The following is a 23,670-nucleotide window of genomic DNA, read 5'->3' as shown; positions in this document are numbered from 1 at the left end:
TTTCATTTTTATGACATTATGATATGGACATTTAATTCAGTACAATTCATACACTCTACTGATGATATATTATTTATAAAATATTCTTCCACAAACTTGGCAATCTTTTCTGTATGAACTTCATCTGCCAGATTTCTTAGCAATTGACATGCTAACTGGACAATTGTAGGAATGAAATCTAAATATTTGGAAGCTGACCAAATTATGGAAAGTAGATATAAGTGGTGGCAGATTTGATGTGCAGGAATTCCGACTTAATCTCTTATTCTACCTTAGAAATAATGTAATTATGTCACTGTTTGACCAAAGGTGTTATGTCTTTGAGAGGAGGAATAACAATTAAAAAGGTGTGGGGAGCTTCTGGAAAACAATACTATTCTCATCCTTAAAATCATTACCTAAGCCAGTGTTTTTCAACCACTGTGCCGCGGCACACTAGTGTGCCGTGACATAGTGTAAGGTGTGCCGTGGGAAAAACACCCGCCAGGTGTTTTTGCCTCGGGACATCTCTGTGTCCACTTTTGCCTCTAAGGTGTGCGGCTCCTCCAACAGCACTGCCGGATTTGCCGCCAACGCTGCAGCCGAGGTGAAGCCTCCAAAGCTCCCACAGGCGCCCCCCCCATGGCAGTGGCGGCGGTGCCTCCCCCTCTGCTCGGAGCACCTCAGCTGGGCTCTGGGTTACCCCTGCCTCCGCCTCCACCTCCGTGGTTTTTCAGAAGCCATGAGGCCTTTTTCCCTGCTCCCCCCCCTCCGCCGCCTTCCTACTAGCTCCCACGGCCAAATGGTTCCTCAAAAGCATGGCGGAGGAGGAAGGGGGAGGGATAACACGGGGGCCAGCTCAGGTGCTCTGCGTGGAGGCTAAGTCAAGGACTGGCTGTATTGCAGAGGAGCTGGGAGCCACCCAAGGATTTCACGGTGCTACGAGGTGGAGAGCGAGCCTCTGAGCAGCTGCGGGGAGCCTGCCTGGCCAGGAGCGACCTTCGGCTGGACGGAGGGGCGAGGGCTGCCTGGAGAAACAGCGAGGACCCTTTTGAGCTAGTGAGCAGGAACGTTTGTGGAGCACACCGGTTGTGTGTGAAGGCTCCACGCAGAGCACCTGAGCTGGCCCCCGTGTTATCCCTCCCCCTTCCTCCTCCGCCGTGCTTTTGAGGAGCCATTTGGCCGCGGGAGCTAGCAGGAAGGCGGCGGAGGGGGGGGAGCAGGGAAAAAGGCCTCATGGCTTCTGAAAAACCGCGGAGGTGGAGGCGGCAGCAGGGGTAACCCAGAGCCCAGCTGAGGTGCTCCGAGCGGAGGGGGAGGCACCGCCGCTGCTGCCATGGGTGGGGGCACCTGCGGGAGCTTTGGAGGCTTCACCTCGGCTGCAGCGCTGGGCAGCAAATATGTTGGTGCTGTTGGAGGAGGAGGAGGAGGTGGCAGCAGCTATTCTAGTGGCGGCGGGGGCTCGTTGGCATCTTCAGCGGCAGCCCTGCCCCCTGTGAAAAAAACCGAAGATAGAGCAGATCCACGCAGATGACGTTGCTGCAACATGACTGGAGGAGGAATTCTGGGAGTTGAAGTCCACAAGGCTTAAAGCTGTCAGGTTTGAAGACCCTTGGGATTTTTTTTTCTAAAGGGTTAGGGGTGAAAAGGTCTTGTAACTTGACAGCTTTAAGACTTGCATGCTTCAATGCCAGAGTTTCTGAGCCAACATTTTGGTTGCTAAGCAGGACCGTTGTTAAGTGATTCTGATATTATATAACTATTTTAATTAAGCGGGTACCTTGAATAAACATAACTTTGAGTTTCAAATAATACTGATTTCGTTGTTGTCTTAGGTGACATCTGTGAAAAAAATTCAGGTGCTCAGGCATGAAAATATGCCGCTCAAACACAGGGATGCCTCTATTATGTCCCTGCGGCCCCGCGTTTACTTTAAAAACGCGGGGACCGCCGGGAGGTAGCGCACGCAGGGACGTCACTGATGTCCCATGCGTGCGCCCATAGCAACAATCGCGGAGGATTCAAGAGAATTACTTTATATATAGTCAATATAGGCACAGAGTTAATTTTTTTAAACATTTTCTAATGGTGGTGTGCCTCGTGATTTTTTTCATGAAAAAAGTGTGCCTTTGCACAAAAAAGGTTGAAAAACACTGACCTAAGCTTTTAAAGATGGCCTGAAACTGTGTTCCTGAAAATTGGCCATTGCAGGTATGCTGGTAGGGAGGGTTGGAAATTGAGTGATCGAGATATTATATGGTCCATGGCCATGAATTATCCAATCCTGAACTATAGGATCAAAGTGGATCTTTCTTTTTAAACTATGCTAATAAGTTGTAATGACAAAGTAGCAAAAATATTATTGAGTCTTTATAACTGAGTCAAACCTTGCAGAGAACTATGCAGTCAGGTTGATTGGTGAACAAGAGTATCCACGATAAACTAAAAATATATATCTTAGGCCATACACTCTATAGATGTTGACCAAGATTGTTTTACTGTAAATTTGGTGACATACATAAATGCAGTGGTAATTTTATGCTTCATGAATAAAAATATATGTCAATGAGCAAGATGTGAAAGCCTAATGGATCAATCAGAAAATAATAATATGCATGTTTTTCTTCCAATTGTGATAGAAAATGTGTATATCATTTTTTTAAAGAAGGAATTATAAGAAAGAAAGATGGGGAATACACTTTGAAAAGAGTGCATTTGGGGCTGGGAGCCATGAGTGAACTGTACAAATAGCTCACTGTATTTCCTATTGTGTGCATGCTTACTCTCTTGTAATCCCTTTTTCTCCAATACAACTTGAGAGCTATTTATGACTCAGATTCAAAGTTCCGATGGTTGCCACCCCCCACAGTCACATGGCCGCACATGGGCAATGGGCTATGTTTATGATCATTTGCTGCATCTTGCGGTCACATAACCATATTTTATTACAGTTTTGCCAAAAATCAGCAGTTACTTCCTGTTTTAGGCAAAACCAACTCCATATCAAACCATTGGTTAGTTTTATGACCACGGCAGTCACATAGCAGCTACCACAAAAAAGGTTGTAAAATATGGCCATGTTGACTTACAGCCATAATGAGCAGGTTCCATTATGGTCATAACTCGAGGATTACCTGTAAGTAAGTGGCGCAGTGGTTAGAGTGCAGTACTGCAGCCACTTCAGCTGACTGCTAGCTGCAGTTTGGCGGTTCAAATCTCACCGGCTTAAGGTTGACTCAGCCTTCCATCCTTCCGAGGTGGGTAAAATGAGGACGCAGATTGTGGGGGCAATATGCTGACTCTGTAAACCGCTTAGAGAGGGCTGAAAGCCCTATAAAGCGGTATATAAGTCTAACTGCTATTGCTATTGCTATTAAGATGGTAGAGAGCATCCTGAAAGTCTAAAGGAAGTGGGGGACAATTTCATCAATTTGCTTTCTGATAAGTGGTATTTTGTGTTCATCTGTGGCTCTCAAATCATGATCACCATATGAGACTGCTATATGTTTTAGATTTTATACTTTTTAATGTTCTGTTTATGTTCATTCCTCCAGTCATGGAATCTGCATAGGAGTAGCCTGACATAAATTGTATTACCCTGATTGTTGAGCTCTATTCTCCCTTAATAGCAAGGCTGGGAAATGGTGCCATCCTTATCAGTTGTAATGTAGCTCAAGCCATGAAAAACATTTAATGGATTCTCTTGGCTTTATTTTGCCTCCCACTGAATCTTATCTGCTTACCAGAAAAACAAGTATGTGATGGGACAAGCTAGGCAAGTGTAGGCAAGTGTCTGGAATGTGAGTTTTAGCTGTCTTTCAAGCTCTGCAAGTGACAAGTTGCAGATACTGAAATGTTCTGCACCTATGATTGGTTAATCAGGCTACTTTTTTAAAAGATGGGTTTGGCACATGCAACGACTAGTGACAGGACACAGATAACACGGAGAGCTTGTGAAGATCATCTAGCATGTTGCAATACCTGTCCTCCATGTCTGTAACCTCTCAATCAAGCTATTTCTGAATGAAGGTTTATGCTCTTTTGGAAAAATGCTAGCTCAATGTCCAAATTAAGCTGAATGGTGCCATGCCCTCTTATGACAGTGCCTGTAATCTCTGAGGATATTTGTTAGTATCCCAATTATTTGCACTAAGAGGAATATCCTTTGCCTCCTGATAAATGCTTGGTTCAGTGACTATTAATCTGTCTCAATGTGTGTTTCAATATATGTGTACATGTATAGGTTTTGTGTTATGTATCTATAAATGTTTGATTTTTTTTTTAAAACGTAAGTGCCCTAGCTCCTTTTTACCATCCACTTTGGGTATATCTGCCTTGCCTCTATCTACCAGAAATTAAGGTTAGGATGATAATCAGCTAAAATGTAACAAAGGTTCTTTTACTGGGCATATAACTCAAAGTAACTGTTTTAAATGTAAGGTATATATTTAAATCTGAATTCAGATTTGCATGAAAGGTTAGATAGTTTGATAATAATCTTTTGGCTGTCATGCCTGCAACTGCAATTTATTTCTCTGCAAAATATACTGAGGCACTGGAGTGAATTCATATTATTTATTAAACATTTTTCTTTGGATTGCATTCACCATATCATTAGCAAATTAGCTGCATTATGTTGGACCTAAATAAACAATCTGTACAGTAACTGATTTGCAAATGCCTTTTTCAGAAATATTCTATATATTAAAATCAGTGAAGCAGGTTATAAGACTAGAACAATCTCTGCCTGAAGGTCAGTCTAAATGCATTTTTGCTTAGTATATAATTACTACGACAGGAGAATAATATTGATTGAGACCAGTAGAGTGGAAGAGAGGATTTAACCTTTGCTCCCAATACAGCCCTAACTTTAAGTCTATTCCTATCTTGTTAGTCATGAATGCAAATTACAGTCTCAATGGAACAACCAGCACGCTATCAGACTAAACTATCCTGTAAGGGTTATTTACTGAACAAAAAGCAGTAACATGGTTATTATGTTTGACTCTTAACCATTGGAGAATACATTCTCCTCTGCTAGTTGGATTACATTTGATTAAATGTAAGGTATTCCATAATAATAATATTCAATTTCATAAGGAGGAAATTTTTTGCAAAGAGAAAATACAATACAACTTGTTTTATTTATTAGGTAGGAATGCCAGAAAGAGTTACCCCAACTATCTTTCAAGTCTGCCTTTCTTATACTCTTAGAGCCAAACTTGCCCCTAACTGGAACCAAGCTGGTCACTTGTTGATACAAGGTAATTACTTGGAAATTATGATAGTGAAAATGTTTTTATAGTGTTAAATATTTTCTGCATGATGCATATATTTATTATTAGCTATAGTTGTTACAAAATTGTTCAGTAAATCTGACTACTGGTAGTCCTCAACTTACAATGGTAATTGATCCTGCAATTATGATCTTAAGTCATGATGGTCATTAGGGTGGTTTATCAAGTGACTATGCCAATTTTATGTCTTTTAGAGTGTCAACCGTTAAGTGAACACCATAGTTATTAAATGAATATATTGTTCCCTGTGCATGTTATTTTTGTCAGAAATGATAAGTAAACACCAGCAAAAGCATCATAAATCATGATCTAATGTCCATAGGACACTGCTAATGGCTATAAATGTGGGTTGCTCGGTGATCACCCAAAATATGGTCACATGACCATAGGCCTGTATAATTTTAAGATCAGCCACTTCTACCTCCAATTCTTTATAACATCTGAAAAGTCCTCAAAACTGGAATATTTTATTTGTATGTGAGTAATACATAATATTGCTTTATTTGTACGCAGTTATGGTCAACTCAAATATGTTTGGATACTATTAAAATCTACACTTTCCTCTTGAAATTGCAACCTAAATCTCTAATTAGGTTAGCTGACTCAATATTGCTGAATTAGGTTATGACATGTATTTGAGGATGGTACCTTTAGAGCTTATAAAAAGCAAGTTCGGGAGCAGTGATGTAGTTGTTGTTTTGCCAGGAACCATCAGGTAATTGGGACCACTATCTTAGTTCCTACATCTTCCCTAGGATTTTTTTATGGCCATTCATGAGAAGCTTCCACTTCCTCCAGTAGATTGGAGGCCGAGTCAAGAAGAGCTCCTTGGCATACAACTTGGATCAGAATGCAGGAAGACCAGACCATGTCATCTTAGTTAATGGACTTTAACTCCAAGCTTTAGTTGGAGTCAAGAGGGGAGGCTGGAGGCCAAAGGTGGGGAATCTTTAAGCCTCTTTAAGAACTGATGGGACCATTCCCTCTCCCAAGGAGGAGTTAACTAGTACCCAGAGCTAATCATGCTTCTCTCCCTGTGTCCATTTATCAAATAATACATAATAGTAATACATAATACATACATCTTTTATACATAAGGAACGTGTTGTGAAGCAAACACTACATAAACAATGTATAACAAAATATAAACATATTTTCCTCATTATACATTGCTTTGGTATAGTTTTAACTGTGAATTATAATAAACCACTTTCATATTTTTAAGGGAGAAATTTTTTATCACAGATGGGAAAGCAAAATGCAGTTGGTAAGTACACTATGAATAAATATTTTTCTCACTCTTAAAGACATGGAATTACCTTAGATATATTTTACACATACCCTGGGTTAGAAAAAAAGGAATGAAGAAAATCAATGGTATATCAGATGTAACGCACAGAGATTATCAGTTGAGCAACTGTTAGGCATATAAATTTATTTATCAAAACGTTTTATGATTGAAATCAAGACTGAAAATCATCATGCAAGCAAATAATGCAGGTCTATACCACTGCTTTGTTTACCTGTTGGTCCTGTTCCTGTTAAGCAATATTTAAAGATGTAAGCAACCACAAGCAATTATTAAAATTATTAAATTAAAATGATTAAAATTATTAAAAAGTAAAAATTGTGATTTTGCTTAAACTATATGGACACATATAGTTAAGTCACTTGGTCAGTCCTGTTTTAGAATTCAGTATAATTTTTGTCTTATGCACTAATGGGGAAAATATATGATTGCATAAGGTACATAAGGGATATATGAAAATGCTGTATACTGGACATTATGAATTTTATTTCAGTTGTGGATATTAGTGTATCCGAAACTCAACTTTGCATCAGTGTGGAAATATGCAGGATATGTTCATCACCACCTGAGGTACAGAAATAATATAACTTTTTACATTTGCATTTTATGGATGCTTGTGTATCTAGGGCTACTTAAGATTCTTTTTCAGAATAAAACAATCAACAATTGTTAAGCAGTTCATCTCACTTTTTAATTTCTGTCTCTCCTCTTTTCTCCAAACTATATGTATTCTTGTGGTTTAAAGAATATATGTATGCATGCATGCATGTATGTATGTATGTATGTACATTTTTCTTTAATAATTACATTATTAGGTGAATATTTGCCAAGAAAACAAGTATTTTTAATATATCTTTACATCTCTTAGATGCATACAAAAATTATCAGGCATAATTTTCATCTTACTGAAGAATTGTACTTGTGATTTTTGATATATCACTGAAATTTTAAATAAAGGTATCCAGGAATTGAGAGAGCTAATTAAGTGTAAAGTTTAAGCCATCAGTCCAGAAATCAGGAGAGTGTGAGTTCTAGTCTTACTTTAAGCCCAAAGCCAGCTGGATGACCTTGGGCCAGTAACTCATTCTCAGTCATTGTAAACAGGCATGGCAAACCACTTCTGAAATCTTGCCACAAAAACTGCTAATCCAGGCATATTCCAAGAGTCAACACTGACTTGAAGGGACCAAAAAAGAAAAGAAAAGAAAAAACCAACAACACAATCTATAGGTATATTTCTGACGATGACCACAATCAGGGTTTACTGGTTATTTTAACTTATTAGAAAGAAAATGGGTAGTTTAATTTAAAAACATACATTTTTCTTTTAATGCTATAATTTATTTTGATATGTGTATTATTGCAGTAAATTGTAAATCACAGATCCATACTGAGAATAATTTCAAAGTCTGAAAGGATTTAAATGACTGCTTTGTATTAAACAATTAGGCATCCCTTAATTTTATAGCATGATTTTATGAAGGGATTTAGTAATTTCAGTTACAAATGTAATAACTAAAGCTTTTAATGAAAGTTTTTGTGCAATATTATTTTAACATACATTACATTTTATACTTTTATACTTAACCTTTCAAAAATTGCTGTATTGATTTTTTTCTATTTTAGCTTGAAGATTTTGATATTTCAACAAACATCATAAAGAACTTTAACAACGATACTACTGCAGTCATTTCAGAAGGTTCTATTTTAAGTAATTGGTGTTATGTTTTACCAAGGTGTGTATTTCATATTTTACAAGGAATTGTATTAAGAGGAACTAAACTTTTCCTACAATATAATTTTATTATAGTAAAGGTATTAGTGATAGGAGCCACTAAGAAAAGTTTTTCATTCTCAGAATTTCATGAATATTTAGACTATTTTTAATACATTTAAAAAAAAAACTACTTTGAGTAGTAACATGACAAAGCAAATATCTTATTTAAATTTGAACAGGCTTTTTGAAAACTCAGTATAATCTTTAGTTCTTTACACTTAATTCTAAATGACAAGTTTACATCTGTGAGCGAGGCTACCATACAGAAAAATTCCAGTTCTATGGTTTATTTTTTTTTATTTTAAAAATGCCAGAACATCAGTCAAGCAACATATTTGGGAATTACAAAAGGGTTCCAGTCAACTGTATGCAGGTTTGGTTTTTAACAGCCTTGCCTCTACCAACTTCATTTCCAATGTGATATTACAATAGGACTTTTTCATTAGTTCTATGTGTAATACTAATGAGGGGCAGATGTTGGTATATCACTTGAGCCACGTTTCTACTTTATTGGATTGGTGAAGTGGAAATAGTCACTTTGTTATTTTATGGTATGTCTTTATAGACATATTTGAATAACAGGTCATTCCTCTTTTATGGAATTTTCCACGCAAGCAATCTCAGTCCCATATCTTATAACTCTTAATCAGCCAGAACATTTGCAGTAATCTAGTAAATTATGATGCCCAACTGTTTTTAGAATTTGGTGTCCCTTTTAATGTTTACTTTAGGCTTTTGGATTGTTTAAATCCAGATGTGTCTACTCTTTTCAGATGCTAAATGCTGATTTATAAAAATAAACTATGTATATATGTATGTATATAATTTTATCTTTACAAGTTTCTATTTCTATATATTTTATTCTGTGTCTACTTTTCCTCCTTATGTCTACCAGTATATTGCATTAAATAAGATATAGAATGTGACAAATTCAATTTCTTAGCTTATTTTAGGGTAATAGAAGCCCACATTTTTTAATCTAGTTTAAAATATCTATTACATAATTATGGTTTCTACCGATTAATACTAATTTTCCAATGATCTTTTTGTATCTCTGCCAGTATGAAAATGGGTCAGATAATGAGTATCAGTCATTTAATTCCACCTGATTCTCCATTTCATTCATACAGTGATTTACAGTTGCACTGGGAAAATCTGGTAAGGGTATACTTATGGTTTTTTTTTATCATTCATTGATAAATAATAAATCAATTGACAAAATCATTGCTATGTATTATCTTTTGTATATATTTTATTTTTAGTATGGCTACCTTCTGCCAGAGGATTCCCAGACGTACTTCAGCATTTATTTTAAACTAATAGGAGAGCAATTCTTTACATATCCTTTATATGTTGTATTTGTTTGTGGGGCCTTCTTAGGAACATGAGCCATGATGAGCCAAGATTATAGTATTAAAATATGCTATTAAACTACTCTCTTACTGAATATTTGCTGTAAAGTTAAATAAATATTTATCTCTTACCACATGAAAAATAAACATTTGTAGTCATAGTCATCTCTCATTTATGAGATAAATGTAAAATAAATCAATGCATTTCCAGTATAAACTGAGTTTCTTAAAGCAGAATTCTGTGCTATAATTGTAAATTCTCTGCATTTTGTGTTTTCGTATATAGAAACCCATCTGCAGCCATTTTTCTTCAGAAGTTAGTGAAGTATAAATACCATCCATTTATTTATTTCTTCCAACTTTCTGCATCATGGTCAGTTTTAAATTAACTGGAAAGTTCTGCAAAATACTTCAAAGTTTGTTTAGAGCAGGGCTATCAAGCTCGCAGACCGCAGACTGGATGCGTCACACACTGGCCACAGCCATGCCCGGTTTAGCAAAGGGGGGGAAAGTCCTGATACATCACGTGACAATGCCATGATGATGTGAGTTTGACACCCCTGGTTTAGAATATACAAGTCTGAAGGCAAACAATTAACTTTGGCTTAACTCTGATAAGTCTGTATGGCTGTAGGTTTCATATCAAAGGTGGGTTCCTACAGGTTCGGACCAGTTTGGCTGGATACGTAGTAACTCGGAGGGACATGTGACCATACCGGTTCTATCCTGGGAACCACCATCTTTATTTTCTGTTCTGCACATGCGCAGAACATTCTTAATTGAAAGAATGTAATTTTCCCCTTTTTTAATGATGTGCACATGCCAGTCCCAGAGAGGTCCCAGAAATGGGCCTTTTTTGCAAAATGGAGGTGTTTTTGCCTTCCCCCAGCTTCCAGAATCATTCTGCAGGCTTCAGCAGGGCTGGGGGAAGGCAAAATGCCCCTGTTTTTGCAAAAAAAGTGGCCTGTTTTCCGTCCATTTTTTGCAAAAACGGGGGTGTTTTTGCTTTCCTCTAGCCCTATTGAAGCCTGCAGAGGACAAAAACTTTTTTTTCTTACTGGTTAGTTTGCAGGCATTCCCTTAGCTCTGGCGAGGCTGGAGGGGCCCCCCTTCAAAACTTTGCACCATCATTTTGGTGGGCATAGTTTGGTGAGGGGGTCATGTGACTGAGTGGGCGTGAGTGACATCAAGTTGGTCACGCCCACTAAGTCACATACCCCCCATCTAGCCACATCCACTGAACCGGTAGTGAAAAAAATTGAAACCCACCCCTATTTCATACCCTACCTCACCTGTATCTAATGATTTGCCATTATTATGGGCAGTTGCACAGTTAGCCAGAAGTTTAGATTTCATTTGGTATTTCTGTCCACCTAGCAAGTCCTTCCTAAAAACCTAGGTTAGAGATATGTTGTTTAATTATACTAAAGGTATCATTGCAGGATGTAAGCTATTTCAAATAAAGCTGTCTTTGGCAATTGATTGATGGTGACTTTATCATCGTTGATGATATTCAATTGGTGCTTCAGATGTTTTAGGATCTTTCCCAAGGCACCTATTACTATTGATGCCATATTTGCTTCCTTGTGCCACAGTCATTCTACTTCTGTTTACTGGTTTCACTGCATCTTCTTTACCATCAGGTAACGTGCAGAAAGTACTTGTAGCAGATTTTACTCGCTGTCATGACTTTAATGAATCCCTATTGTTCAAGAAATTGTGTCTGATGCTTTTTAATATCAATTTGTCAAATTATTTATTTCATTCCTTAATACTGATTCAGATATCCTTCCAGTTGCATCAGAAGTCAGCCCATACAGTACTTTCCTAGAGCAGATTTAGAAGCTATTTTAAATTCTTTTGTTACTGATCTGAATGCTGTCATTCCTCATATATGTGGATTTCCTTTTAAGGTGACACAGAAAGCAATGTGTACTACAAACAATTTTATAATGGCATCTGTACAGGTAATATTGTGTATAACGTTTATTGGCATATACTTGATTAAACATTGAAATAGTCGATTATCTTCACTTTTCTCAATATATCTTTTCTAATGCTTTATTATGATAATTTAGAAGGCAGCTAAAGTGTGATAGTAAACATGTAGAGCAGACATAGTGATGTAACTGGTATATCTATAAATAGCTAAAATGATTCCTTAAGGACTAGCTAAATGCAAATTCTGATTACTATGCCACTTATTTTTCTATAGAAACCTCCAGAATAAATAAAAAAAATGACTTCCTTGTAGAATTATGCACTAATTACTTCCAGATGTAGTTTTGTACCAATATTATTATTTGATAGCAATCAGGCACAAGTCTAATCTAAATGAATAATAGAAATAAGGGAGAAAGAGCTGACAAAACTGTTTATTGGTATTTTGAGATGTTCCATAATAAGGCTAGATACTCAGTAATTTCTAAAAACTGTAGTTGAATTGTATCTTAAATCAGTTGGGTTTTCTTGTACCTATTAGCTGTTGATCACATTATACCTTAGCATTGCCTGTTCTCTACAGATGTGGCTCTGAGGTTTTACATAAGGGCTTTGTCTAAAGGTTTGTGCTTATACTTTATTTTCCATCCATTTTTAAAATCTCTATTGTATAAATATGAAATATAGTAAACCAAGATGGCTCTTGCTATTGATTTAGTTATTTAGAATGCATACATTGCCTAATATTTTTTTCAGTGATGGTCAAACATTAAAAAATAAAATAATATTCTCACCATGTTACAGTAATGGAAAAGAAAGAAAAAAGAAAGTTGGGCGCATGAAAAGAAGCATTTAAGAATCTGTACTGTCTTTGGCTAGTAATTGAAGGCAGGTTATGCCTCTCTTCATTTTTTTTTTAGTTCAAAAGCCATGAGTACTGTTTCTGGCACAAAAATAAAAACAAGTTCCCTACACCTGACATTTTCTGGATGAGAGGTGGAATTTGATTACATCATTTTACATGACAAGCTTCCAGGGAGGAAGGAAATATAACTAGCTTCCCATCTGTCCATAGTTAACAAAGAATTCTAGATACTTCTGGAAGAAATTCACCACACCAAGCAGTGATGAACAATGGAATTGATACTGAAGGTGCTATCAGTATGTAGATGGCATCTTGTCCCATCTTTACTATGAAAACAGATGCTGTATCATGCCCGGTCAGGTACTAGCTATATATCTGATCTGTGCTGAAACCTGAAATGAAAACATCAATGCATCCAATCTGAACAAGGCTAAAGGGGTTTAATTTACTCTGCTATCTTATTCAGAAATGCTTAACAATAGTATCTTTATTATATAGTGGAAACAAGGTAATTCATCTTAGAAAATATTTTTTCTATGATATAGCTGCCAGGTGTTATGTCAAAATTTCTCTATATCTTACTTTTGGTAATATAGCTTTATAGTGAAAAGTGCTGATACCAGCAAATTCAATGAAGCTAGAATGAATTATAGATAGTCCTTGACTTCCAACCATTAATTCAGCGATCATTTGAAATTACACCAGTTTTGAAAGATGGGATTTTGAACCTGTGCCTAAAGGCACAACTATTGCAGCAACCCTATTTTCCTTCCATTTATGCCCTTTTAGCCCTCTGATTCCCTGCTTTTGATTGCTTTTCCCGTTTCCTTTTTTTTTTTGCGCAGGGTATACCCATCTCCATCCAGGATCTCTGTGCAAACAGGTGTTTGGGCATGCTGTGGCTTAAAGCTATTATTTCTTTTCCTTTCTTCTTTTTCAAAGTAGGAAGCCTGCAAAGTGCAGCCCCTGTACCCTCTTTTCCTCTCTCCTATCCCTCTCTTCTTCCCTTAGCTCTCTCCTCTATTTCCCATTCTTCATCTCATTTACTTGATGTATTTCAGCTTCTGAGCAAGCTCCATTTTATGTTGATGGTATTTATAATTCCTTTTCAATATACATACTTAATTTTAACATGTATTCTCCCCTTTTTTTAAAAAAATAGAACAAAAAAGTGTGTGTGTGTGTGTGTGTGTGTATGTATGTATGTATGTGTATGTATATGTATATTCATTGTACTTTTAAAACCCTCCCCACCCCAGCCTAATTTTGGCTGAGATGTACACCTGATTACAATTCCCAGCTATTCTCGTCATTATCTTTATATCCTTACATGTCTCCAGTTAGTGATTCTGACTTTAAATCTCAATAGTTTCCCATTGTAGGTGTATTTCATCTTCCCTCTCAATCTTAGATTAGATTACCCTTAATTGTCTAAATGGCAATCCTCGATGTTCAATATTCATTACAATTCTCTTAATCTATTATATAGAATAACAGCGGTAAACATCTCACTTTATTGATCATCTTAAAAATTCTATATATGTCCATGTTTATATTTTAACCCTTGCTTAGTTGTCCTTCTATTCTCATATTCAGTCAATTCACAACTCAGTTTAATTATCATATATGAAAGTGAATCACAGACCTCTGCTTTACAACCTCCTTGCAGGGGCAACTCTGTAGGCTGCCCTGAGCCTTGCTGAATGATGTAATCTTCCCAGGTGACATGTGGTGAGATGGGTAGAGGGCTAATCCTATCATGTCCTGAGGGCCATGTCTTAATCCCATCACCCTGGAGCTGAAGGGGTGGGGGTGGGAGCTGCAGGAAGCTGCTTTGTCTTTAAAAACATGTTTCTCCTTTTCTCATCCAGAGAAATATAATATTCTGCCGTTTTAATATTTCCTAGAATATTTCATTTTTCTAGGAGAGGGGTGAGTATTAACTTCCTACACCAGGAAAGAGGGAGTGAGAGTAAAGGAAGGCCCCAGGAAGGAAATTTATGCGACTTGGAACCTTCCCATTGACTTTGCTTGTGGGAAGCCATCAGGGAAGGTTGCAGATTGGCGATCGCATGACAGCAGAACATTGCAGCCTGTCATAAATATGAACTGGTTGCCAAGCATCCATCCAAATTTTGTTCACCTGATCACAAAGGCACTTTGAGGAACAGCCATAAGTTCTTTCATTCAACACCTGTCGTTGACAGCAAAAGTCATTGAATGAATGGTTGTAACTCAAAGACTATCTGTACAATTATCATTCCAATACAGTTGATTGGAATCGGATTATTGTTCACTTTCAGTCTCTCAGTAAAATGTATAGGTCCATTTGAATGGATTTTTATCTAGGGTCAATTTTTATGAGAAGATTATAGTATTTTATGTGCTACTAATATCTAGAAAATTACATTTCCTATTAATTTTCTGATATTGCATTACTCATTTATAATTGTTAATTCCAAAATATTTACATATAAAATCAATTAGTGTTGTATAATGTGATTAAAATTGTTCTATTTGGTTCCTGTGTTTTAGAAAGCAAACTCTAAACCAGCCAACCTTACTGTAGGAAGGAACTGCAAGGTACCTTTGACTCAAGTAGTTCCAAAGAAAGGTATTTCAAACTTTAGGCATGTAATACAAATAATAGCCACAAGGTGGAGCTTAAAGTCAACCATCTGAAAACTGATATTTTCTTTAAATATTACATACTTCTGCAGATGATGAGCATGTTGGAGTAGGAAACAAAAAAAATATTGGACAACAGTGGAAAACATCAGAAAAACCTGGTTCAACATTGAAATCAAATGACGCCAAGAGAATCATACCCATTTTCAAAGGAAAGTTATTGCAAGGGGATAGGCAGTTCACTAAAAGAATCCATGAAAAGAAAAGAAAAAATGTTTCAAAAGATTTATCAAAACTAGTAACAGATCATGCAATTTCTAAATCAAATGTATTCAGTTCAAATGCAGATCAGATTAACAAATCACTACCTGATACATCATTTCAAAATGTTATAAATAAAACTGTTTCTCAGAAGGTGAGAAAAAATATTAGAGCTAACAAATTTCTATTAAAAGAAGAAAATAAAGATGTTGGGTATCCATTAAACTTCCCTTTACTTAATGGAACAATTTTAACGAAACATTCCAGCAAAACCAAAGCTACAAAGCTACATTTTTCTTTGATATCTGCTGATAACCAATCAAAGCATCACACAGCAAGCATCTGTCAGCTTTCAAATAAACCTGCACATCTCAGTGCTGGTCAAAATATTCTGTCGAAGAAAACTAATGAAATAGCTGAAGGAGCTTTTAGAGTATTTCAAAATCGGATACAAAATCCAATGAAGGAAACAAAAACAAATGCTTACAGATTAACCAGTTCAGGATTTGAAAGACTGACAATATCCAATAAATCCAAAAGAAAAAGAGATTGGAAGGAACCAGTGTACTATCAAGACATCACTGAGACCTCAAGCCCTCATCTGCAGGTACAGTAAATAATATAGATGTCCATAACATGGCAGCCCAAGAACGTTTCATTATACCAATTTATGCAATTAGTAATAAAAAGCAAGCATGTGACTGCTGAGTTCCATGTGTATACTTTTAGTATGTTACTCCTCATGCTTAACCAGAAATTTGTAATGACACTATTGCTTTTTCATATGAAACTATGTGGTCTATATGTATCAAGTCAATTAATCAAATCAGATCTGAGATATACAGAGAGTGGGCATGGTAGCCTAATGGTGAAGACTCTCACCTTCCACTCGGAAGGTTGAAAGTTCAATCCTAGATAGCAGCAGATGTTTCTCTCCTCGAATGCAAAGAAATATGGGAACTCCACATGGCATCAGGAAGGGCATCCGGCCAGTAAGCACTCAGCTCCATCCAGTCACCCTGACTCTATCCCGAATTAAAGGATTACAGGGTCATAAAAAGGGAGTATTTGAGCTATACAGAAAAGTTATGTATTGATTTTTCTTTAAACATTGGTCTGAACCAGATATTGATAATGCATTGGCAGTGAGCACCAGGATAGAAAACCACCTGGCCTGTATATCATGAGAATCTCTGAGCTTCTTAAATTAAAAGTATTGATTTGTGCAATAGCATAATATAAAATTAACTCTTTGTTACCTTTCATGAAGTTCCTTTTATAGGTTATAAATGAATAAATCTTAGAAACTGACTTTAATAAGAATAGTTAATAGGAACTATATGACATTAGATGGCAGAAAATATTAGTTGTTATAACCTTTGAAATTTGTATGTTTCTCACAAAAGCTAATTTAAAATATTATAACCTGCTGTACACTTCTTTTTAATTTTAGGATACATTTATTTCCATTATCAATCTTTCAAAGAAAAAAGTTCAAAGCAACTTAAAACCTTTTAATATTCAGAATCAATTTCAGGCCTAGGAACTAACTTGGAAAAATTATCAACTTTTCCAAATTTTTCTCTGAATTTCTATTGTCTTATATAGAGACAAACAGAAACAGAGAAAGTGGTTGTTAGGAATATATTTTGTTTCTTTGAAAATCAACATTATATGAATTGATACTGATATGAATATGCAATCTAATGGTTGATATCCTAAAAACTGGTTGTAGAATTGAATATTTTAAGCTAGGAATGTAAAACTGGTACCATGTAGATATTTCAGTCTGATCACCATCAACCAGGATGATAAACAGCTGGAGGATTGCTCAAAACATTTGTAGTCCATCCCAGTTGTATAATCTGGGGGATGGCAAATAGCTCTCTGGATTTCTATTGCTGATCCTAAGGAAACTATTTCATGTTGCATAAGAATGAATGACCACAATAATTCATTTAACTATTTAATGATTGTTATACATACTTCTGAATTTCAGTGTAAACGTCAAATATATTTAAAAGCACATATAACCATTTTAGATTGATATTGTCAAGTCATTGATATTCCAAATTTTGTTTATAAAACTATTTGGAAAATAATATTAGCATGCTGTTTCATACTGAATTGAAGTCTGCATTTTTTAAAAAGCTATAGAAATGTAAGATTATTAATAAAGACCCAGAAAGAGAGAGCGATAAAGCAATTGCATTCATCAAGAAAGCTGTAAACAAGATAAAGTGATAGTTAACTGTCGCTTTACTTCATCTGGCACAGGAAGCATAATTATATAAGACATGCCCCACATCACAGTTACTATCCACAATCTCACAGTTCAGTGAAAGGGAGACATCTCGTTTTGGAAATTCAGCTTTCTCCTTACCCAGGGACCACCTATGCATTAAATTTCAAATTGTTTTCCTGTCCCATTATTCAAATTAGGTAGTGCTCAATGGTCCCTTCAAATTAGAGAGTATGGAGTAGCAGAGTTAAGTCTTATTGGTATATTGATGGCGTCCCATTCTAGAATTATGAGTGACCATGCCTGGAAGTTCCATGTAAATGCTAATATAACAGACAAGAATCCTGTGGAATATATTAATTACTGGCCTAGATATTGAATCATTGTCCCCCCCCCCACCACCACCTTTTTATCAAGTCCCAACAAGAAAGACCAGGGCCACTGCAAAATAATTACCCCAAAGCCCAACACAACCAGACAGCTCAAGTTATCATGTTTGACCATAGCAAAAGATGCCAACATGTCCAATAGAACTAGCAGAATTACATTCCTTCTATATAGGTCATCTTTTGAGATAAACAAAGAAGACTCAGCCTCATACCCTGAGAGAAAGCCTGAAAGAAGTAGGTCCAGAAAATAATTTTGCAAAAATAAGTCTCAAAATCTTTTACTAAGTTATTTTCCCAAGAAAAGCAACCACATCATTTTGGATCAACTGGTCCAGGATGAATATTATTATGCATAGCAACTAATGAAATAAAATAGATTAAAACAAGACTAATTGAAAAATAGCTGTACAGCTTTTATAAATATTTGTTCACAAATATTCATATTCACATTCCCTGTTCCATATTCTGATTTTGTGTTTTTTTATTTATATCCAAAAAGGCGAGGTTATACACAAGCAACAAAAAGGATTTTTTTAAAAAAACCATAAGTTTTTAAATATAGCTTTAAGCCTTGAGCACAGAAAATAATGTTGATCAGACTTTCCATTACACGAATAAAGAGCCAGCTCAAAAGAAGAATATCAATCTAGTTTTGTAAATCTGGGTCAGCACAGTCTTTTCTTTTTTGTCTTTCCACTCTTCTTTTTTGCTCAATAAATTCAGAGATTTAAATAGGGATAAAATCCATTTTTTTTGGTTTATAATTCATCATGACATCCACATCTTTAAATCATATTACTCTTCCCAAAACTATTTTGGCATACATAAATCAAATGGGATGACAGTAGATCAGGTTCATATCACATAAGCAAATGTGCCTCACTATTTTAAACTTTCTTTGACGTGTCCATTGAATATTATAAAATATTTTTGAATAAATCTTATCTTAAGGTAACAAGAAATGTAACAAGAAATATTCTTTAAGATTATTAAGTATTGATTTGTTAGTATAGTATAAGGATCCCCCTACATAAATTTGAAAAAACCCAAAACTCATTTCACTGCTTTTTCAGCTTTTATTTTAGCTACATGGTTATTGATAGTAAAACATTTAGTTTTATGCCTAAGATGTACTGGATACTTTGATTACTTTTTAAATCATAGCTTTTGATAGACAAATGAATGATAACAAGCCAACCATTATTGGAAAATCATTCATATATATATATATATATATATATATATATATATATATATATATATATATATATATATATATACACACACACACACACACACACACACACATATATATATATATACACATACATACATACATACATACATACATACATACATACATATGCATTTAACATAAATTAGTAGTAGACAGAGATGACATTTGTGATAGCAATTTTGGTTTCTTTAATTTCTTAAATATAATTTACTTTAATGCTTAATATATTGTATTGACAGGAAAAAGAACAAAGCTATGCAAAACCTAAGAAATCAAGAACCAGTAAATCATCAAAGTAGAAAAAAGATGCAAAAGAGAAAATAAACAGCAGGTTTGTGAAAACTATGCCATGAAAGGGTGGTGGTGGTGTTTTCATTTAAAACTTGAAGTATTTAATTCATATTGTGTTTTTCCTGTTTCATGATTGAATAATTTATGATTAGAAAATGGCCAAGTTCCAATTTCTTTCCCACAGCAGTCAAGAAACCATATACATTCAAACAGACAAATAAGTCTCCAATTCGTGCATAGAATCCAACTCATACAACATAGTTATTCTATGTGTAAATTAAAATTACTGATTAAATTTCTAAGCTGCCAATAACGGATATTCTCTGAGCAAATACGGTAATACACATGCTTATGAAATATTTGCATTGAAAATAATGAAAACAGTAAGGCAATAACCTCCACTATAGTTCTTATGTTCTGAATGTATATTTAGTATGACCAAACAGACTGCTATTATTCATATGCAATGCTAACTGTTCTACATCCCAGCAGAAAGAAAACCATGAAGTTTTTGGTGCAGATATACAATTTGAATTATCTGCATTAAGAGGAAGAATGAAATAGGATTCTGGTTTATTTTATTCAAATCCTGGCTTATCATTCAATTTAAACCAGGAATTATAATTATAATAAAATTGTAAACATATTGGTCATCTGCCAACTCCAATCTAAGGCAGCAATGACAGGAAAAGGTGAAGGACTGCAGGTGCAACAAGAGTTTTCCACTTTCACTCTAAAGCATATATTCAATTGTCCGCACATGTCATGAATTGTGGTTTATTTACTATTTCCTAATGGGATGAAAAAAAACCTCCAATATTTGTTCACTCAACAAAAGTGATTTGAAATAGTGTTTTTGTTCTTGCTGTTGTTGAAAAGATATTTTTTTGTTAAAAGCATGAATTTAATTCTTAATACTTCCTTTAAAAGTTATTATTCAGACTGTTTTTATTAATTTTTGAAGATTTTGTTTCATATTTCCTCTGTCCTGTAAAGAAACCATACTTCTCTTATATAGACAAAACAATATATTTATGTGATTATAAATCAAAACACACACTGCTCTTCAAAAGTTGTTACATAATTATTGTAGTTGATTTGTTCCTCTGAAAAGTAATAAAAGAACATTCTTGTGTACTTTCCTTCCTTTCTGTATCAATATACAATTCCTAATTTTGATTGGTATATATATGATCATAAATGTGCAGTGTGCATCTATAATATATCAAGAGGTTATTCAAAGAAGTTATACATATGTAATAGTTATAAAAATGATAACTATATAGAGGGGAACCTAATTTAATTACCAGGTTTTTTTAGTGTATTCAAACTTAGGACGGTGCTGAATGGTGACCACGTGATGTCCTCACTTTATGAGGTCTGGGATTTCTTAACAACAACAACCTGGAAGTGCTGGAACTGCTGTTGCTAAATGACTTTATGACTGTATCACTTAGCAACAGAAATTCCAGTTCCAATTGCCTTCATTAACTGAGGACTATCTGTAGTGTCCATTGTTAAAAGTCATATTTCACAATGCAAAGCAAGTACAGTTTTGCCTATTAAGATCCATTTTTTACTAAATAGACTAAGGTAAAATACAGCTTTAAAATAGCAATAGTGGCCTAAATTCAAATCCACCCTATTTTGGCATGTACTTATATTCCTTGGCACGGAAATAGACAAGATGCCCACTTTGAATGTGTTGAAACAAAATTTTGAACAGTTTCTGCAAGAAATGCATTTATAATGCAGCAGAGACTAAGGTACTCTAAAATTATACTAAATACCATATTGTATTGATATACAGCTTAGCTTGTGTTGATTGGCTTAAATAATATGCATCTTGATTCTTTGGTGTATGAATCAAAAAATTGTAATCATGCTTTATTGTAAATTATATCTGAATTCTGATTAGCAGAAGTTGTTTAATTTAAAGACTTTATAATAGGTAAAGTGAGAATAATTTGTCAGAAAATTCTGCATGCATATATAATCTTATACATGTGTACTTTGAACAAGCATTACTGAGTTGAAAAGGATTTATATTCCAAGATAAGTTTACAGATTTTTGACTTTTACCATTATACAGAACATGGTGTTTGGACAAGCTGAGTTATAGTTCTTCCTAAACATGTTAGTTTTCCCTAAAGGTAGATTTTAATACGAAGTAATATCTGCACATATAATTGTACGGTACCTTATATTAAAAATTGAGGTAACATCATGGTACTGTATTGGGGATGTTGACCTATGTCTGTTTTCCTCCATCCTAGCATTTTGTTGAAGCATTAGATCTGCAACTTCCAGAATTCCCGCTCAGCATGTCAATTAGCTAGCTAGCTAATTCATTTCTTTATTCTCATTTATATCCTGTCTTTTAGCTCACTCTTTTCCTGATTCCTCCCCACCTCCTCTCTCTCTGGGGATGCATGTGTATATACACTACAGCAGATTTACTGTATTACATACATGTTTATAGCAGATCTCAAAATTGTATACTGTATATATTGATACTGTATATGTATAGATTTAATTTGTGGATTGCACAATTTACAAAATCTTAAATAATACACTAAGATGTGAATGAATTGTAGTGAAATCGTAAGACAGCAAAAGACAAAACAGTGATAATGTCAAAAAAAGGCAGTTTCAGTGATAATAGAAACATTTTGTCATGAGTCCTATGGGAATAAGATATTATATAAATGTAGCAAATAAATACTGCCATTGTTAAATTAATATCTTCAATGTGATTAAAAGGATCCATAAAAGAATCTCAGCATTTTAGCATTGTTTAGTTCAAAGATAGCCATTCTGAAGTAAATTATGGATATTAAAGTATTATTGTACAATTGTATCACAGCGGCCAGTTGTTTCGCCGGATTTGGCATTGGTTACTAGTCGGGCCCCACCCAGGGGCCTAGGACGTCGTAACGTATTTTCGTAATATGCGTGCAGATCCAAGCAGTGCAGCTTTTTGCATTTGACTGATGGTGATTTTGTCAATTTTTAACTGTTTTAAATGTAATTCCAGTGCTTTTGGAATAGCACCCAGTGTGCCAATTACCACTGGAATTACCACTGCTGGTTTGTGCCATAGTCGTTGAATTTCGATTTTTAAGTCCTGGTATTTTGCGATTTTTTCATGTTCCTTCTCGGCGACCCTGCTATCACCTGGTATTGCGATGTCTATGATTGTGACCTTATTTTTCTCAACCAGTGTGATGTCTGGTGTATTATGCGCCAGTATTTTGTCGGTTTGTATACGGAAATCCCACAAGATCTTGACCATCTGATTTTTGGTGACTTTTTCAGGCTGATGTTCCCACCAGTTTGTTGCTGTTTTAATATTATAATTTTTGCACAAATTCCAATGGATCATTTGTGCTACTGAATTGTGCCGCAATTTATAATCAGTCTGCGCGATTTTTTTACAGCAGCTGAGTATGTGATCAACAGTTTCGTCAGCTTCTTTGCAAAGTCTGCATTTGGCATCATCAGAGGATTTTTCGATTTTGGCCTTAATGGCATTTGTGCGGATAGCTTGTTCTTGCGCAGCCAGGATTAGTGACTCTGTTTCTTTCTTTAATGTACCTGTTTTTAACCATAACCAAGTTTGTTCCCTGTCCACTTTATCTTTTATTTTTTCCAGAAATTGACCATGCAGTGCTTTGTTCTGCCAACTCTCCATTCTTGATTTTATCACATCTTTTCTGTATTCTTGTTTTGTCTGTTGGGCCTTCAGTAGATTTTTGTTCTTTACTTCGATTAATAGATGTTCTTGACTTTCTTTTAAATAATCAGCCAGTGCACGTTTTTCTTCTTCAACTGTTTGCTTCACTTGTAATAATCCTCTGCCACCTGATTTTCGGGGCAGATATAGTCTATCAGTATCACCATGTGGATGTAAACTGTAGTGCATTGTCATTAGTTTCCTGGTTTTTCGGTCCAAAAGGTCCAAATCAGCTTGTGTCCAGTTAACTATGCCAGCTGTGTATCTTATAACTGGTATTGCCCAGGTATTTATGGCCTTGATTGTATTTCCACCATTCAATTTAGATTTCAAAATTTTCCTAACTCTGTTGGTGTACTCTCGTCT

At 35.4% G+C, this 23,670-nt stretch overlaps 1 protein-coding gene across 1 annotated transcript in view; it reads left to right on the top strand.

The window, feature by feature from the left end:
• Positions 1-20,544, top strand: part of C8H18orf63 (chromosome 8 C18orf63 homolog) — a 35,220-nt gene extending 14,676 nt beyond the window's left edge. Inside the window, 11 exon segments of the mRNA XM_032222874.1 lie at positions 5,132-5,243; positions 6,502-6,543; positions 7,079-7,155; positions 8,212-8,321; positions 9,424-9,520; positions 9,625-9,710; positions 11,507-11,681; positions 15,056-15,143; positions 15,146-15,222; positions 15,225-16,016; positions 19,517-20,544. Coding sequence (XP_032078765.1) covers positions 5,132-5,243; positions 6,502-6,543; positions 7,079-7,155; positions 8,212-8,321; positions 9,424-9,520; positions 9,625-9,710; positions 11,507-11,681; positions 15,056-15,143; positions 15,146-15,222; positions 15,225-16,016; positions 19,517-19,576 — 1,716 coding nt within the window. The 3' untranslated portion in view covers positions 19,577-20,544.
• Positions 20,545-23,670: the final 3,126 nt, after the last annotated feature.

Source organism: Thamnophis elegans, chromosome 8 (genome assembly GCF_009769535.1).
Source record: "Thamnophis elegans isolate rThaEle1 chromosome 8, rThaEle1.pri, whole genome shotgun sequence".
NCBI classification, from domain to species: Eukaryota; Metazoa; Chordata; class Lepidosauria; order Squamata; family Colubridae; genus Thamnophis; species Thamnophis elegans.
This window is presented reverse-complemented; position numbering and strand designations above follow the sequence as displayed.